Here is a 19,537-nt window from a genome sequence, read left to right as displayed (position 1 = left end):
GCCCGACATGTTCGGGTCGACGGCGCCACGGCGGGGTGCCACAGGTCGGTGTCCCTCTTTATGAGAGGGGCTTTACGGCAGCGTCCCCCTAGCACCCCGAGGGCTCCGGCTTGGGACCTGCCCCTGCTGCCGGATGCCCTATCATCTCCTCCCTTCGAGCCCCTGGCCCAGGTGGGGCTTAGGTGGCTGCCCACGAAGGCAGCATTTCTGCTTGCCATAGCCTCAGGGAAGCGAGTCGGGGAGTTGCATGTCCTCTCCATAAACAATACATGCCCGAGGTGAGACTCTCAGGCGTTGCCCTTTGGGCAAATGTGGCATTCCCGCCCGGAGTTCTTCCACAAACCCACTTCAATCAGCCTGCCCAGCTGGCACGCTTTGACATTCAAGAGTACGGCACGTCGAAGTTGCTGTGCCCGGGGGGTGCCCAAAGGGCATATATCAAGACTACTGCCTGATTACGGCATTAGGAGCAACTCTTGAGTTTGCCCTGGCGGCACTAAAGGAGGTTATGCCCTCTAACCAGTGGCTGCCCCACTGGGTTGTCAATACCATCTCACAGGCTTACGGGGCCAGTGGCCGCCCCCTGCCATCAGGCTGAGATGCCACTCTACAAGGAGCATCTCAACATATTGGGCTGCCCTGAGAGGGGTGCCCCTGGAGACCATCTGCGCCGCGGCGTCGTGGGCGTCTTCTGGCACATTCTCCAGTTGTCATCAATGTCGCCACTCCCCATTCTTTGGGCGTGGTCCTTTTGCCGAGCTCCGCTGCTTCCAGTGGTGAGCAAGGGCTTGGATTCTTCATGACATTGTTGGTATAAGTCATCCAGTGCTAAAGCACCGCCTCTGGCGGTCAGTAGGGACGAAATAGAACAATAGTTACGGCTGTAACTACGGTCTATGAGTCCCGAATGACCGCCAGAGTTCCCTGTCACTCAGAATTCTTGTGTGCTCGCGAGAAGATTCTGGGAACAGATCCTCTGACGACACCGGCTGATATAGCCGGTGTCACGTGGGTCACAGGTGACTTTGTTGTTATTGGTACTCGAGCTGCGCATGCGCGCGATGGACATATCCAGTGCTTAAAGCACCGCCTCTGGCGGTCACCCGGGACTCATAGAACCGTAGTTACAGCCGTAACTATCGTTCATCATACTGTGTCCAGACTAGAGCTGTAACCATAAGACAATAAATTACCTTTTCCTTGTATCACATTAGAGTAAATTAAATTGGTACAGTTTTGGACTTTTAATAGACAATACAAATATATCGTCTTGGACTCTGGTTAGTTGTGATTTTGGAGCATTTTTCACAATTTTTTGACAGGTTATAGATTAAACAATTAAAAGATAATTCAACAAAACAATTGTTATATTAATAGATATTTTTAAAGAAGCATAAGTTGAAGCCCTGCACTCTTGCCCAAGAGTTTAGGAAGTGTGTCATGAAACATGTTTTATAACATTTCTATATATATCTCTTTTGTCCACCAGGGGGCAGCCTCCATGAAGGAATTTTATGCCAAGAACTCCCGCTGGACTGAGGGCCTGATCTCTGCCTCCAAAGCAGTGGGATGGGGCGCCACTGTCATGGTGTAAGTATCACTCGTCCCCTCTGAGTTACTCCAACTCACTGCAGAGGATAACAATGTTTTAAGTCTTATTGTCCTACAGAATTACGAGGAAATAGATAACAGACAAACAAAGCAGTAAATCAGGCCTTAATTAGCATGGAGGGTAGTGCTGCACGATTCTTGCTCAAATGTGAATCACGATTTTCCTCCATAAGAATTGAGATCATGATTCTCACACGATTCTCATCGTTTCAATGAAAATATTTATTGCACTCTTACTCTTAGACGTCACGTGAGTACAATGAATTTAAACAGACAACATTTGTCTCTCTTGTAACAAAAACATGACTTTGTCTTTAGTCTGTAGTTGCTGAATACTGAACAAACATTACTACATTCAAAATGTGGCACCTGGAGCCAACTATTGTGGCTTTAAACAGACACCATCAACATCAAAGTGCTTGACTTAAATCCAAGTCTCAGTTTCTTGTAGCAAAAACATAGAGTAACTCAAATGAATTTGACAGCCAACTACTGTGGCTTTAAACAAAGTGCTTGACTTAAACTCAAGTCTCTCTGGTAACAAAACATACAGTAATTAAAATAAAGATATTGCTGCTGCCTGAGTGCTGAACATAAAAAATAGAATTGTTGCAGCTTTATAATAACAAAATGTAAACGTTGCAGTAACACCTGTCCACAGTGGACACCGAACTACTGTACAACAACACCAACCTGTTTGTTACAGGGAGGAATGCACCTAAGTTACTCAAAATACCTCACCACAGTGCTGAATATAAAAACAGAAACTAAGAACACCATATGTGGTCAATTGTACAGCTAATATAACACAACACATAGGCTAGTTGTATTTCCTTTAACTGGTGGAGTTGCTGCGGGGGCGGTGTTGAGATGCACAGGCTGCAGTGGAGACACTGCGCACAGCTGATCGACAGCTGGGACACAAACCACCAAATACGAAAACATAATTCAGATCCAGTCGTCATGACTCCACTCCGGAGGGATTCCCCGATCATTTCTTACAGTTTCTCATCAAAGGGGGGGTCTCCTGTCCCCGGTACAAACACACTGCCTGAGGAAGGCTATGTGTATTTTTTTTGTCATGAACCTTTTTCGGACCACTTATTTATTTATTTTGGTGACGATCCGACCTCCATGCTGCTACTCTGGTTCAAACGGCATCCACCAAACAATATGATTTATCTCGACCTCCCCAAAATAACCAAAATCTGACACGGTGTGAGATGTCTTTTTTAGCTGTTCTGTCGTCATTTCCTGCGATCTTCTTCATAAAGTCAGTCAGAATGAATGAATGAATGGGCGTTTATTTGACTATTTATAGGCAAATATGGGCGTTACGTGAAGCCCGCAAAAGCTGCACCGCATTTCGAGTCGATTGTGATTTATAAAGGGAAACCGGCGTAGGAAGTGTTGTACGCACTTTCCTCGCCGGTACGCAATGTTTGGTGAATCGGAAAATGTCGGAACATTTCTGTACCTATTTTTTGGATTTCTACTACGTAAGCAACCTTCCCACGTGAATCCTACGCACGGCGTTATAAATGAGGCCCCTGGTTGCTTATTCCTTCCGCAAAAACTGCCAACACTAGTGGCTGCAGTGTTAACACTGCATGAGAGGAGGAGAGACAGACACTACCATTTGCATGCGATCATGGTACTTTAATGTTAAATGTATAGAGTATATTTGCTTTACATCGTTTAAGTATGATTGACATTGCAAGTTGGTATTATTCAGAAGCAAAATAATAAAAAAAAAAATCAGCATGACGTCATTGGATCGCCGTAATTTAGAAATGAGATCGCATAGGTGTCTGAATCGAGATCACAATCTTTTTTCGATTAATCGTGCAGCACTAATGGAGGGTCAATCATACATCAGGCGTTTTTCACTGTGTTGTGATCAAAGTGATCCTCACCTCATCATTGTGTTGTTCCAGAGATGCTGCTGATCTGGTGGTGCAGGGGAAAGGGAAGTTTGAGGAGCTGATGGTGTGTTCACATGAAATAGCTGCCAGCACAGCACAGCTAGTGGCTGCATCCAAGGTGAGCAAAGAGTACCATTTTCGTTCTCTTGGGGGGAGGAATTGTCTAAATTGTGTGGTATTTGCTATGCTAATGGAGTGAAAGTAAGTAATTTCTTAGCACCGATTCCATGCTGTAGATGTCATGTCTATTGTCTTTTTCCTGTAGGTGAAAGCAGACAAAGACAGCGTTAACCTGCAGCGCCTCCAGCAGGCGTCCCGCGGCGTCACACAGGCGACTGCAGCCGTCGTGGCCTCCACCAAGTCTGGGAAGTCCCAGATCGAAGAGAAAGGTGAGACAATCACATTAAGTTAGATCATTTGGTTAACAGTGTCATTGATTTACTTTGTTTGTTTGAGGGTTTTTTTTTTTATCATAAGACAAAATGTCCAGTTCGTTTCTTATTATTTTCTTAGTTAAAAGGAAGAAAAACGTAGTAGTTCTTGAAAATAATCATGAATTGTTTTTGGTGCTCAGATACGATGGACTTCTCCAGCATGACTCTCACACAGATCAAAAGACAAGAGATGGATGCGCAGGTAAGAATCGAAACACAGCAAACATATAACCATTTCAATAAGCCACATAGCTTCAAACGTGTTTAAAATTAAGTAGAGAAGCAAAACTATTTAGGAAAGAGTTATTTAAAGGTCCCATGACATGGCCATTTCTACTGATCATAATTCCATTGTTGAGGGCTACTAGAATATATTTACATTGTTCAATGTATAGTATAGTATGTGTATTCACTCTCTGTCCTAAACGGCTTGTTGGAGCTCCTGCCCTCCCTATGAGCCCACTGTGCTCTGATTGGTCAGCTCGCCCACTCTGATGAGTCCACCCCCGTTACAGCGGAACATCAGTGATTATGTGTTACAATGGCGTTAGCAACCAGAAAATGACACCAGTAATGACAAACAGATAAGAATGCTGTGTGGGGTCTGGGTGCCGTGTTGGCGGGACTTTGCGGGGCTCGCTGCTGCAGACAGTGTAAGCTAGATTACTTGGGTCGTTTCCTGGTTGCTGCGTGGGGTCTGCGAGACACTGCGAAACTCACCTGAACTCAGCCTGAGCACACACACGCACACACACTCACAGTGTCTCAGGCTGAGAAATCCGCGGAGCCGCAGCTGAGAGTGAGTGAGTGAGTGAGTGTGTGTGTGTGGAGCTCCACGGGTTGGTCCATTTGGACCTGGGGATTGTTACGTCACCATACTCAGGCAGAAAAAAATCTCCAACGAGGCGTTCTGGGGCAGCATAGACAGGTCTTTTCTGTGTTAGAGTTTTACTCGCTACAGGGTGTACTTTGAGGGTTTGTGACTCTGCAGACCGTTTACATGCAGAAAAAGCTACATAACACACAAGGGGACGGGTAATAACTGGAAAAGCATAACATAGGACCTTTAATACTTTATTAGGGCCAATAAAGTTTCCACTCTGTAGATGTATTGTTCTTTGTCCATTGAGAAGTCGCATGTCAGACCCGTGTGAACACTTCTCTCTGTGCTTTGGCTCTGCTGCCCCCGACACTGAAAGAAAAACACAGAAAGGTCTGGACCTGCTCACACACACGGTCCATTGTTTTAAATGCACACAGTGCCTCTATTTGAAGTTAATTTAATGAAGTCCTAATGTAGAACCACACAACTTTTCAACTTTTCCCTCCCTAGCATTTCCAAGTAGAATTATCCTTTCTGTCTCAAAGGGAACCGGATCGCTTTTTGGTTTATTTCAGAGCCTAGCAACCACCCACAACACAGGATGCAAACTGCATCTTATTTTCCATAGTTGCTTTAATTGTCTTATTGTCCCCCATTTCCACTACTGGGAATAGTTACTGTAAAGTAATTACATGACATTCTTTGGTAACTGAAGATAGCTAAGGATGCCTACCAGGAAAACAAATGAGCTATCCTCTTCCTGTTTTGATTGAGCATTAGTTGACGCACCTCCTCTGTGCCGTTAGTCGAGACTTCATTTTCCCTGGAAAGTAAGGCTTGTCGGGAACCGATCTCAACTCTCATTGTGTTATTGTTCTATAGACAATCTTGTATATTTAAATAAATCGTAACATGTGCCAATGCTGATTGTTTAGAACGCATTCACAGACATAGATAATTGGAGAAGATAATAATTTTTTTCTTTGCCTTGAAATAGTTTGTATGTGTCTTAAATGCCAGTGCCAGACACATTTCAACCTGATGGACATTAAAGTAATCTGAATTATTAACTGTATATTAAAGTGGCCTCCTATAACGGTCAGTTGATCATAGGGAAAATTATAAAAATAACGAGGAGTATTTTCATCAAGAATCCTGCATGATTCACCCACATAAAGCACTATTTGTTCCCACTTAGCCTGTTCTTCATCCATCTATTTTCTGTATGTCACTCAAAAGCAATGATCTGTTTACCATTTGAGGCTTTCTGTGGATTGTCAGGCGAAGTAAACGGCTTCAGGGAGATGACAAGTGTCGGTCTGTTTCCTCAGGTTCTGGTTCTGGAGCTGGAGACCCGTCTGCAGAAGGAGCGCGAGCGACTCGGCGAGCTGAGGAAGAAACATTACGAGCTGGCGGGGGTAGCAGAGGGCTGGGGCGATGGAGAGGAAGGTGAGGACAGAGGACAACTACAGTACTCTGAATATACCCTAAAAATAAAAACAACTCAAATGCGTCTTTCTGCTTCTTCTCCACAGTGACAGGTTGAGACCAGGGTCGTCTCCCTCCTCCACCAGAAGACCAGCTTCTGCCTGCCTTTCTATTTATACACCCTTCACTCTCTTTCTCCCTTGTTTTATTCTCTCTTTTTTGTTTGTTTATCTCTAAGCCAAATTACAAGGTGCTTCTTTTTTCTAAACCTACTTCTCCACCCATGTCCAAAAGCTTCCATAAGGGACGGAACCAAGGGTGCAGCGACGGGCGGTGTCAAAGGGAGGAACAAGAGGATGTTACTGTTGCCTCTCCCCCAGGACTGTGTTGGTGCAAAGCGTTGGAAGTGAAGGGGATCCCAGTATTTATTGTCTTTTTCTTCGCCGGTTCTAAATAACGGCGCTCCAACAAAAGGAGGAGAAGCTACGAGCACAAGTTCCCACTCAAGACATCCCAGGATGCTCTGCACAACCTTTCAGCAGTGAGAGTGGACATCAGTGACTATTCTGCACCAGCCCCCAAATCATGTCTCTGTGCTACATAGATGGCATGCATGCTCTCGTACTAAAACACGTGTTTTAAAGCTGTGGGAGCCTGAGCTGCTCTTTACATGTCTTTATCTTCCTCCCTAGTTTCTTCCTATTCTTTTCACACTGTGAGTTATCACCGTATTAAGTCCATACCACTTCACTGGCTGGTTTACTGGACTTTCTGCCTTTCACCTCTCCACCATTGTAACGACCGTGACTGTTTACCCGAGCAGACCTCTGGTTTTTTTATTCTTCTTCTCACAGACGCTTGCATGGAAACTCTTTAAAAAATGCTCTAAACTGGGAAAGGTTTCAGAAAAGGAAAATATATTTTTCTTCTTTTCCTTATGAGCGCTGAGACTGCCAACAACCTCTTCAGCGTCAGAGGTGTAACAATGAGAGAATCTGTCAAAAACTAAAAACAATGGGGTCGTTTTTTTTCATTTCCCATTTTTTTTTACCGGTTCCAGTGGATAGTGAGAGGAAAAACCCATTTTTATATATCGAGAAAAAGCAACAACAGCTCAAGTCTGGCAGCAAAAGCAAACAATGTATTATACAGTTTAAGATCCATATTGGTGCATATTTTTACAAATATCCTCGATGAAACAGTGAATTTGCTCCTGTGGGTATTGTCCACAGTACATGACCGTTACATATGATATGTGTGTAATGTGTATTTGTAAAGCACCTTGAGCATCTGGAAAAAGCGCTATAATAAATGTAAGGAATTATTATTATTATTATTATTATTATTATAAGAAATCAGTCACAGAAGCAGCAGCTCTGGAGGGGGTTTTCTGACAGTTTGCTAACCAGGACGTTCGCTTCATTACATCCTTGGACATTGCAGTCGAGCGAGCGTTCTCCCAGAGAGGATGTTAAACCGAGAGAGGAAATCAGCAGGAGCCCCAAAAGGAAATCCTCAGAAGTTGGATTGGTGAACTTGAATGTTTTGGGACAGTAGAGGCTGCACAAATGTATGAAATGTTTTATCCGGCTAATCACATGATCATGCCTCTTCACATGCCCTGCAGGACTGATGGTTAAGTGCAGTTTTCAACGATCCTTCATTATCTAACTGTCACAATGGACTCTAAAAGTGTGCGGCACAGTGACTGCAGTGTTTTCAATCGCCTCATAATTACCAAGTAGCTGTGTATATAAACTACAGGCCTTCTAAAGTTGTGAATAATCTTTTGCTTACTTTCAATCTAAAAGCATTACTGTTTTGCATCGCTCCAAGTAAGGATTCAGTTTAATTTAATTAAGGATACAAAGATGGTGCACACGAAGGCCACCGGGAGAGAGAGAGAGAGAGGTTGTTATTTCACAGATTTTCCAGAGACTGATGGACTGAATGGACTGTGATCATGCCTTTGTGTAAACCATGAGATGAGTTGGCATCTGTTTTAACCTTATTTTCTTTGTTCCGTTTAATGACAGCCATGATGATTCTCTTGGAGTTTGTCTCTGTGTGTCTTAACTTACTTTGTTACGGCACTCTGCTTCAGCTGTCTAACTTTTTTTTTAAAGTTACTTGCAGGAGCAGATTAATGAATCAGAAGTGTTTTATTAGCCAACTTTATTTTGTTCGCCCATTTAGATAATACTATTTCTCTAAGCAGGTTAAAACAAACAAGTATTATTGGCGGTACTCCTGGGTTCACATCTATTTAATAAGGATTTAAAATGTTTTTTTGTCACTTCGTCCACACCTGGTTAGCTGATTTTGTAAACATTTGGAATACAAAACAAAAAAGATACCATTAAAGAAGGAGATCACTTTCTTTACAGTATTTAAAGTGTATCAAAAGGTGAATTGAACGCACCTAAAGTGATGTTTGGTTGTGTTTTGGCCCAAATATTGGTTGCTAACCTCTCTGTGTCTCCTCTCTGGTGTCTGTAGTGCTCCAGCTCAGCCAGCGTTTCAAACTGCCTCACACTGTAGTCAAAGAGAAACAAATACTCACATAGCAACATTGAAATATGTCTTTGTATGATATACTAAAACTATGTTGGTGGGTTTGTTTTTATTTTTTCAGTTTTTAAAATAAATATTTCAACTCGTTAATACAGAACCAGATGTGACTGTGGTTTTTGTGATCTTAAAGCGGCTGAGATACTGAAACGAGATATGTGTACAGAATGCAGCTAGCAGAGAAACAGTTGCGCCCTTTTCCCCTGTGTTTACTGTTTATCCTCTATAGTCTACACTGTGTTATTCTTGGATGTTACATAATCGCTGATTGATAAATTGCTCCAGCCATTGTTTTATTAATCCTCTTACCTGCTGATACAATATTCAGGGAACAACCTTGAGGAAATCCAAGAAAAGGAAAACACATTTTAGTTAATTCCTGAATCTGATAGGAGATAATACGTTATGTTTAATAAAAATGATACAATAAGGGTTTGTGTGAGCACCAGAAGTGGCTCCACTGTATAATAACGTTATATCATCAAAGCTACAATACTAATGCACTTCATTGATTTTATGGGAGGTTAAGACTCTTTTCCAGTAAAAGCATTGACAATTTTAAGTGCTTTGTTGGCATTTAATTTAAAGTACAATATTGTCAAATAAGAGAAAAACTGAACTTTATAGAAAGTGTGTGGATGCTACAACTCTAACTTGCCTGTTCTTTCCACAGTAGAAATAAAGTAAGACTCGAAATAGCCCACACACACTGATATGTTTATTGAGTAAATGAAGCAATGTAATCTAAAACCACTGTGCTGAGATTAAAGAAATCCTTAATCTGGGTTCCCAGGATCGACTACATTTTCTGATAAGAGTCTTATCATCTTGTTTCTGCAGCGCAAAAGACTCCCACTGAGACACTGGCAGAACTATTTTTTTACAGAAATTCAGTATTTATTTAGGTACAGAACATTGTATTGATTCTGGATGTTATTAACTCTTCTGCCTTTAGAAACGTTGCTCTGGTGCATAACATTAATTTTACTTTCACCTAGTTTAATCTTTAAACCAACTGCAGTCCTAATAAACCAAATATTCATTATTTGAATCCCTTCGAAAGCCACTTTGTTTACATAAAGCAATTAATTTTAAGCAGGTGCAATACTCTTTTTTTAAAGCTTTTATCCGTTCTTGGAAAGTTAATGAAATTGAAACTTATTTCAACTCTTTAAATTGAATAATTTATCTTTTCTATTTTCCTATTTATTTTTACAGTCTATTTGTATCAATGACCTACCTAAATGAATCAGTGTATTTGGTTGTATGTATTTATAAATGTCTGATTTCATTTTATCAGGGGTTGCATGAGGTGTTTATCCTTAAAACTAACATTTTTCTGAGAAAATGTAAATGCAGGGTAAAACTCAACAGAAAATACAGTATACACATTTAATTTAAATTGTGTTTTTCATTAAAACTTAACATAATGTTTTTCTTGGAATTCCTGGTCTTATAAGGAATACGTGTTGTTTTAATAGCTGAAATGACACTAGACAAAGAGCAAAAATACTGGCCTATATCTCCAGAGACCCGGTTAACCCCCTTCTCTAATTGTTTATATTTCTGACAGTTTCTTAGTTTCCCTCCATGTCCACATTCGGCAGTGAGCATGCTGCCTCTGCTCAACCTGTTAAGCCCCAAGTTCCCCCTCGGCGGGTACTTTTTCATGACACTGTGTCTCAGGGGATCTTAATATTTAAGAACCTATTAATGTGTTATACCAGATTAACGGGAATAATCTCAGCTAATTGACGATACAAACCATGTTTACCAAAACAAAACACAAGTATCATAAGAAGCATCTAAATGACCCCTGAGCGAAAAATGCTAACGCACTTTGGCACAGAACTCAAGATAAAAGATACCCTTAATACTTATCGTAGCTGCACATACAAGATATCCGATTAAAGCTGAGGTTACACCGATTCTTTAGGTATATATATCATCACTGAGTGATCCGAACTCGCGACAGGGAAAGCAAACACAGACATCACAACACGTACCTTTACGTAGCTTTTACGGGAGATCGTCTCACCTTAGCTGTCAATCTGATCAAAAGACGTGTTCAATGGCATTAAAACGAGAAAAAACGTGGCTGAATCGGTTAATCCATAGGTTGATAATGTTTCTGTGGAATATTTTTTTTTATTTATAATCCATAATTCAATTTGTATGTAAAAATCGGAGAGTAAAAGTTAGCTGCTAATGGTAGCCACCAGAGTTATCGCAGCTTCCGGTATTGGCTATGCGCCAGTCTCACACACACACATTACCAAATAGGAGTATGACCCCAGAAGTGGTGTTTTTGTGCTAAATCTCTCTAAAAAGGTCACATTTCACTTGTTTTGCATCAATCTCGATACAGGGTACTTATTATATGTTGTAGTTTGGATTCCTAAAGATTTTAGTCTACCATCCCATCATTCAAGGGTGGTTTTCACTATAAGTACTTTTTTTTTTTGGACGGACACAATAATTTACATTTTTTTTACTGTGTTCAATCTGAATTTACTTTAAAATAAAAACATCTATATTGATTCGGACACTTCTACATCCAACTCACAGGTGTAACCTTGCTTTGAGAAAAAAGATTATTAATGTAACCCTTTTAGAAGGGAAGATATGTTCATTTGTTCTGGGAATGTCATTTTCGAGCCTGAGACCTGAAAAACAGGCTCAGGGCTTAACAGGTTAAATGGAGTACAGTGTGCAGTGGTGTTGTTTTCTCTGTGCTGCTGTTTTGCCACATGGGCTAATGTGGTGGGTGGTGCCTGTGGAAGACTGAGCTGAGCTATTTATAGTCTCTGCAGTCCTGAGCTGAGCTGCCTTACAGCAGGTCTCCTGGCAGCAGCACAGTGTTTGTCTCCCCTCTGCTCTCCAACACTCTCAGGGACCAACCTCCCTCACACTGTACAGTATATCTGCCTTAAATCAGCAGGTACACTGACAGGTAAAGGCTGATTTTAGGTCACTTCAATGGAAACTGCAGAGGAGGTACATTATGAACCTTTGTGAGAAACAGCTGATCTGTTCGTTCTGTACTGTGGAAAGCTGCTGTAATAATGTGGAAAATGGGTGATAACAGAACTCATGAGAAAGAAATATATATAAATATCTGACATGATGTCTTTTTCTTTTTGTATTATTGTCTTTATAATTTGTATCTGTGTGTATAAGTCCCTCTGTGAGGGCAACAACAAAAACAAAAACAATAAAAAGTTGGTCACAAAAAAAGAATATCTGACATGATCTCAACAGAAATCTAAAAGAAGAGCAACAGAAAACAACCCTTGAAAATATGTTTGTTTTTCTCTTTTTTCTTTAAATATCTCTCTGAAAGTTCATATGTTTGGATTAAGTTGGACTTTGATCCCAATGGAATCATCTGAATTGTAAAAAGAAACATTCTACTAATACACAATTAGACCGGATCGAGCTGGTATTTTCTTTATAATGAACTACTTATTTTCATCAATATACTCCTGGAAACATCTGATGATGTCGTGAAGATGAGGTGAAGGTGCAGCCCACGAGACTCACAAGGTTTCTGAGACTAAAGCAAAACACTTCACTTGTTTCACTGAACATGGCCGCAATTTTTGTTTATGTATGACACACCAAAAATAAGTTTGTATAATTTACCAAGAAAAGCTGTGTTAAATGGGTTATTGTAATTCCTGCTATTTCAACGTATTTTAAGTGGCACATAGTGCTGCTGACCTCTGGGCAGATTAATAGATCAAAACATCCATCCTTCTGACTGAAATAACTTGGATTTACAACGGATGTGGGACAAAAAAACACTCATTCAAGGCCAGTAGAATAGAATACTGCTTTTTTAAAGAATTGTTAGTCAAATAAAAGATGCCTTCTGCTCTACAGAAGGTATGTGTTCAGACATTTATTGTTGTCAGCATGTTTTTTAAATGAATTGATAACAATTTTTAATAAAATAAAGAAACACAATCTTTCTGCACAGTGAAACTCAAATATCTATGAATAAGCAAAACATATTTTTGAGTGGGTGGAGTGTAACCTTGAGGACGGTTGTTATTCCTTGTTTCTTGGACTACAGGAAATATGTTCTGTATCTTTAATGTATCCCATGTGCACAAGCTTTGCTTATACCAGAGCTTCCTCACAAAAACCACAACTTCCTCAACAAAAGCAGCATCTGTCCTTACTGCTTTTTAGGAATAAGGCTGCACCAGAAAAAAAAAAAAAAACATGATCAAGTGGTCAAAATGTGACCTATATTCTGTTCACACTTCATATTTAATTTGGTGACTTTCCACAAGTCACCTGGTGGATCCAGAGCCCAGCTACAGAGGAATCCACCTGAAAGGAACAACGTGAGTATTGTAAAGGTGTCTGAATGCCCTTACTGTTTATGGAAGGGTTTATCTGAATAGGAGTGTCATCACTCAGCCCTCACTGACGGCCTTTGAAAGCATTGTTTTGTGCTTGCCTTGCACATTGCTCTCCAGCTAGGCCTCGGCCCGCTTTGAGTGCCTGATACAGATATGAGGTCACGGGATGAGGCAAAAAAAGCCTTCCCCTCTCCACTGAAGCCTGTGGGTCCTTCTTCTCCCCGGGTAAACAAACAAGCAGCCGGCACTCTGCTTCCCTGAGAGGCCAATGATTCCTCTTTTAGAAGAAGGAAAAGCCACAAAGGCAGCGTTGTAGATACTGTTGCAGACAACAATGTGAGCTTTATATAAATAATCAATATCTGATACCACTTACGTTTATAACAGGAGCTTGTAGGAGGCAGAAACCAACAGTGATAGCCTATAGCGCGCGCATGAAGCAGCTCTTTGTGCTACAAGTCAACAGACTAAAGGGAATGATCAAGCATTTGTGTTGTCGGTGTAATGCAGCTGGAAAACTAAATTAAAGCAATTAATCAGGGGCAGGGGCATCATAACATGGCATGTGGCTGCCATTTGTATCGTGTGTTTTCCCCCAGCAACACTGAAGTGTCGCAGTGGTAATTTTGTGTTTTTCTGTGCATGATGGATGAACACTCTGGGAGCCATTAGAGACTTTGCAGAGGCTGTGTGAGCGAGCTTCAGAGCTTCTATATTAGTGAGGACCAAAATGTGCGAACAAAGACTGGAAACAGGGGGAAACTGCTAGCCTGGTTTGTCTAAAGGTGAGAAAACTTTGAATCCTTCCAGCATCTGTAAAGTTCACGAAAACTCAGGTAAAAGGTTTAATTTGCCAGCTACAAGGCGACATAATATTAAGAACACAGGAAGTGACTGGCCGAAAAAGAAGTATGGCACACCACTGGGCCAAATTGTACACATTTTGTTTTAAAAGAGTATGTGGTAAAAATGTTTCATTGACAGTACACATACGATTTTTGATCTTCTCTTAACCTAACTTGCCCTTTAAGATTTGTCCTTGGGTTCATGTTTATTAAAATGAAAACTCAATTGAAAGGAGGAGTTCAAAATAAAATACAATATGTGCAACCCTAGCATCCACTTGTCTTATTGCAATAATTTAAAGTGAACTTTTGTACAAAGGCATTTGCTTGATTAACTGCAAAAACTAGCATTGTTTTCTTGATTATTCCTTTTGTCTGTGCTTTCATCTGCTAAAGCTCCCATAGCCTACCCTGTGTGAACAAAAGAAAAACATGAACGAATGAAGTGGATTAGTGTGTGTGTGTGTGTGTGTGTGTGTGTGTGTGTGTGTGTGTGTGTGTGTGTGTGTGTGTGTGTGTGTGTGTGTGTGTGTGTGTGTGTGTGTGTGTGTGTGTGTGTGTGTGTGTGTGTGTGTGTGTGTGTGTGTGTGTGTGTGTGTGTGTGTGTGTGTGTGTGTGTGTGTGTGTGTGTGTGTGTGTGTGTGTGTGTGTGTGTGTGTGTGTGTGTGTGTGTGTGGGTAGAGCAGACTCCAGTAGTGCCTGTCTCTACATGCAGACCAGACGTCTGTAAGGATGGTATATCCTTGGATGGTAATAAAATACCTTAACATATATTCAGCAGCTACAAATACCATAAATGTTAGCTCTAAACTCTACATGAACCAGGTGACATTTCTCCCAGCAGTCACAACATATGTGAATATCTGCAAAAATAATCTAGGTCACACAGGGTTACAGAACACATTGGCTTTGCCTATTTTGCACATCAAATGTAATCATTACACATGTATAGTAATCCAGACAGTCAGAGCTGCCCTACTTTGGCACAGGAGACACAGACGTAAACATAGACAGGTCAGGTCAGTTTAAAGAGACACAGGAGGGGGGGGGACATGCATGGCAGACCCAGACAGTGCATGGCACCAACTACCTCGACCGCTTTGGGAAAATAACGAGGGTGAGACGGGGGTTGCTAGGAGACCTTACCCAAAGCAAATAAAGCCCCATCTGCTGCAGCGAGATTTGGAGTGGGTTAGCCAAGTCGGACAGAGAGAGGGAAATCAGCCCAGGAGGATCATTGGAAACGAGCTGAGACAGGGGAGGATAGAGAGAGGAGGGAGGGAGGGATAAAGGGTGATAATGAGACATGAAAGGGATATGAAATCAAGATATGAGAGTGAAGGGGAGTAGGAATTTAGAGGAGGGATGGGAGAAAAGTAAGCATGACGGGAAGCTTGATTAATGAATGACTAAAAAGTCTGACTCCCACTCATAACCCTCCTCAGGCACACACACTTACACACACATCTTCAAATCCATCTTCACAAAATCACCATGAACACATCACTCTCTGTATTAGATTGCTTTCATCTACTCTAATCACACCATTTATAACAAACGCTGGTGGTGGTAGAACCAAGTCGCTGCTGATGTTGATTTTTTCAAGTCCCCCATTAGTAACAGACAATGCCCTTGTTACCATGGGGACAACAAAATTAGATATCACAGTTGAGTTGCAGCAGGCTTTGTGCCCTCGTTATATGATGACGCCTGGTCAATTCACAAAAACATCGACCTCATATTTAGTGTGAATGACTCACTCCTCTCCTCTTTGCTTTTGCCATTAGTGTGCAGGGGCTGTAGCAGTTATCTTCAGTCACAGAGAAGTATGCAAAGATACTCTCAAAGGGATTCTTCATTTTTTAATCAGGACAGAACTGTTGAATGTGACATTCATTTCATGTTGGATGAACATTTTAAATCATAAGCAATACAAAAAACGTTCAAGTCAATATACTTGGCTTTGATGCTACAGCTCTTCTCGTTGGTTAATCTAATTTGATGCTCCAACATCTCACCGAAAAAAAAAAGTTTGCAATGCCACATCTAAAATTAAGAAATTACTAAATCTTTAGTTTTAATAAAGAACTAAAGTAACACCAGATAACAATCCTGGCCACTAGCCTGGCTTAGCAGTATAATTCATTTCTGCAGCCTCTGACTCCAGAGGTATTTTTGATTCAATGTGTGATCTTTTAATCACATATTTAAATGTCAATGTATTTAACTGACTAATTAGTGCATTTTCCCTGTTTCCTTATGATGGTCCAGACATACAGTAGACTGCAATATGCCTTTCCTAAAGATTTTATGTAAACATTATAAATTGCTCTAAAAATTAAAAGAATAACGTTTTTATATTTTATAACTGTCACACATTTTGGCACAAGTAGTTAAGCATTAAGAAGATACAGCCTTGCTTGGGAAATAATGATATGGCCAACAGGACTTTCATGACTTGAATTTTAAGGCGATCTATCATGCAAAATGCACTTTTGTACGTCTTTTATGAATATGTCTTCCCAGGTGTGTCAGGGAACTCACCAAGTGTCAGAAAACACAACCCTCTCTCTTTTCTTCCATACCCAAATCTCTAAAAACGGGGCTACAACGGATTTGATACAGATTTGAATTTTTCTGATGTCAGAAAAGGGGTGCTCCGCCTATATGGGCAACTCTCCACCTATCAGGGGAACGAGAGACCGCTCGAAAGCGCTGGAGACACTGTAGTACATATGCCAGGCCTGTAAGTGGCGCTGTAGTCTGCCACAAATCAGAATCAGCCCTTGCAAAAACAGGGCTGGAAAAGAGCAAATAGAGCGAAATGAGGCATGGCTAAAATGCATGATCTGTTTGGTATTTTGAACAAAAACTTCACAGACATGTTTTATATAGGTATGGCCCTACAATATATGTTTCAAATATAGCATGATAGGTCCACTTTAAATTCATAACAAAAACCCTGAGCCTTTTGAGTGATTGGCCAAACTTAATTAAGGTACATTACCAAATGATTGAAGTGCCCCTTTAAAGTAAAGGCTACTTAGAGATTGAAGGTTACCTGATTAGAAACAAACACTTAGCCCATACAGATATCAAGGTGCATTTTATTAGATGAAGATCCAATGATATATAGTCAACATCAGCATCCTCCTTTACAAAATACATTAAAATTGAAACATTTTCAGTAAAAAAGTAGTATCGTACAGCCAATGTGGGGTACCAGAGAGAAAGCATGACATGACCTAAATCATATTCATTCATCATCGTATGGATCATAGATAAAACACAATACATTAACACTATTTACAGTCTGTAACACGGAGGTCGACATGAATGGTAATCCTCGTGGTGAATACACTAAATAGAATATATTCATATATTAGGATCTTTTGTTTATAAAATCATAATGCATTATATATATATATATATATATATATATCACAGAGAAAGGCTACCCACAACCTTGGCTTTCAGCTGTACACACCCCCTTGTTTTGCAAAACTTTGACAAAGCAAAATGGGATCTTTTGTTTGGTTAATTTATTGTTGAAGGGTGGATTCTTTGGTTGTGCTGGGTTTAATGTCGCAGCCTCCGACTGCTGAGTTAAACATATCTGTTTTAGGTTTGGTTGTAACTGGTTAGAGTCCATATACAGGGCAACTTCTAGAGCAATGTTCGCATCAGTGGGAAACTATGTGACGACAGGGCAACTCATTTTACTTTTCTAAACCAGGGTCACATTTAATCTGTCAAAGCAGGACCTGGTAGCTCTAATGGACTGTGGAAAAACAGATAAGATGTTTCATTGCAACACAAAATGGTCTTTTCACAAAAATGTGACGAGGACCGAGCACACAACTGGTCAGATCACTTGTATTACTTCAAGCATGCATTAACGTTGCATTTCCACAAGATGGATTCTCTCATTTGAAAATAACACATTCCCATTTGAGACAATTACACACCCAGCACATTAAGTTGGATCCTTGCCCTGCAATAAAAAAAGTTAGCACAAAGGTACCTGAGCAATGCTTCCCATTAATGTTACTTCAAATATTACCCAGGGGTTATAACTCAGAGGCCCATGATGCATGAGGAATATTGAAACAAAACAAATCTAAAACTGGGATAGAAGCTAAGAAGCTGGTGCATTTAGGACGAATAGAATAGTCCATCATATGCATTGCTTCACAATGTTGCCCAGTTGGTTCGTTATTTTGTTTAGTTAGGGCCAGTTAGTGAAGATCAGTGTAACAGCAGTTAAACAGCAGTCATCCCAGACTGAAAGAGAGTGAAACCTTTTTATACATATGCATCTACAGTGCACTCCTCTGTGGTCACGTATACCTCGTAACTTCAGTAACATTAATCCTTTATGTGGTCATTTCTTTTGCAATTTCCCTTGGCCCATGAAACCAGTCATGCATTGGCCATTTGTTTCAGTTATCTGAAATCACACTGTTATTTCCATTAAAGCAGGCATTGAGTCACCAGCAATCACCTTAACTCAATTTATCCTCTGAAAGCAAAAAATGCTCTCAGTTCTCGCAAACCTTTGGAAATCCCGGCCAAAGTTGTTCACCTGAGACACGCTTATGTTGTGTTATTCTATCCAGCCAAGTAACAAAGGTGGATGCAACGATGCATCTGGGAACACCAGACATACACGGGAAGGATCAGCAGATCACTTTACACGACTCGTTGTATTAAAGGATGAATCAAACCCAGGGGAGCCGCTTTGCTGCTGAGAGGGGAAATTCCTGTGAGGTATTAGGACAAGCCGGTGGCTGTCTGTCTGTATCTCTTTCACACGGGCCGTCCTGAGCTGCATCACTGGCATTACATGGAGTGAATCCCGGGCCACAAGCTAGAGATCGGCCTGGTGGGCAGCAATCCCTGCACCCGACCCGCCCCCCCCCCCCCCATGTGCTCGGGCCTCCATGCCAAGCCTCAGCGCCAGGCCTCATCACTGGCCCAGCTGGAACGGCCCCGTGCAGCCAGATTTGCTATAATCATCTCAGGTCATCTGATCTGGGGACGGAGTGAATGCCCGTCAGCTGGTCAAACAGGGCCAATGAACACCGCCAGACCAGACTCTTTTTGGCTCAAATATACACTGAGCAACCTGTTAAAGACTCGTTTTAACATAAATGTTAGGCAAGGTGGAATACTTCAAGCAATGAAGAGGTATAGAGGGAGTGTTGCCACCTTTTTTAAAAGCTATCGACTTGTGTTTCATTAAAAACAACAACGGGAAAACATGACATCTTGCTGGCCAACCGCCTAGTCCTGCTAGCTGCGTACAAGCCCGCCTAGTCTGTCTCTCTGTCAAGCTGGGATGTCTGGGACCTTGATGTGTATATGTGTGTTTCTGTGTGTGTACATCAAGAGGTGTGGTAGGGAGGGATGGGCAGAGTTACAGAGGTTAATGGTAAATCAGCCAAACCAAAGTCACACACTCACCCATCACACACAACCCCCTTCCCTCCCTCCCTCCCATCCATCCCGTCAACCCACCCCCCCT

General features: G+C 41.3%; 1 protein-coding gene across 2 annotated transcripts in view; it reads left to right on the top strand.

Annotated features, from left to right (window-relative positions):
• The window catches only part of hip1 (huntingtin interacting protein 1), a 56,640-nt gene extending 47,748 nt beyond the window's left edge, over positions 1-8,892 (top strand). For both annotated transcript variants that reach the window (XM_034096778.2, XM_071205207.1), the window contains exons 26-31: positions 1,490-1,590; positions 3,549-3,654; positions 3,802-3,925; positions 4,111-4,172; positions 6,125-6,242; positions 6,329-8,892. In XM_034096778.2, coding sequence (XP_033952669.1) covers positions 1,490-1,590; positions 3,549-3,654; positions 3,802-3,925; positions 4,111-4,172; positions 6,125-6,242; positions 6,329-6,339 — 522 coding nt within the window. In that variant the 3' untranslated portion in view covers positions 6,340-8,892. The remainder of the gene's footprint in view (positions 1-1,489; positions 1,591-3,548; positions 3,655-3,801; positions 3,926-4,110; positions 4,173-6,124; positions 6,243-6,328) is intronic.
• Positions 8,893-19,537: the final 10,645 nt, after the last annotated feature.

The sequence above is a fragment of the Pseudochaenichthys georgianus genome, chromosome 13, assembly GCF_902827115.2.
Source record: "Pseudochaenichthys georgianus chromosome 13, fPseGeo1.2, whole genome shotgun sequence".
In the NCBI taxonomy this organism is placed as follows: Eukaryota; Metazoa; Chordata; class Actinopteri; order Perciformes; family Channichthyidae; genus Pseudochaenichthys; species Pseudochaenichthys georgianus.
Note: the sequence above shows the minus strand (reverse complement) of the source record. Positions and strands in the feature narration are given on the sequence as shown.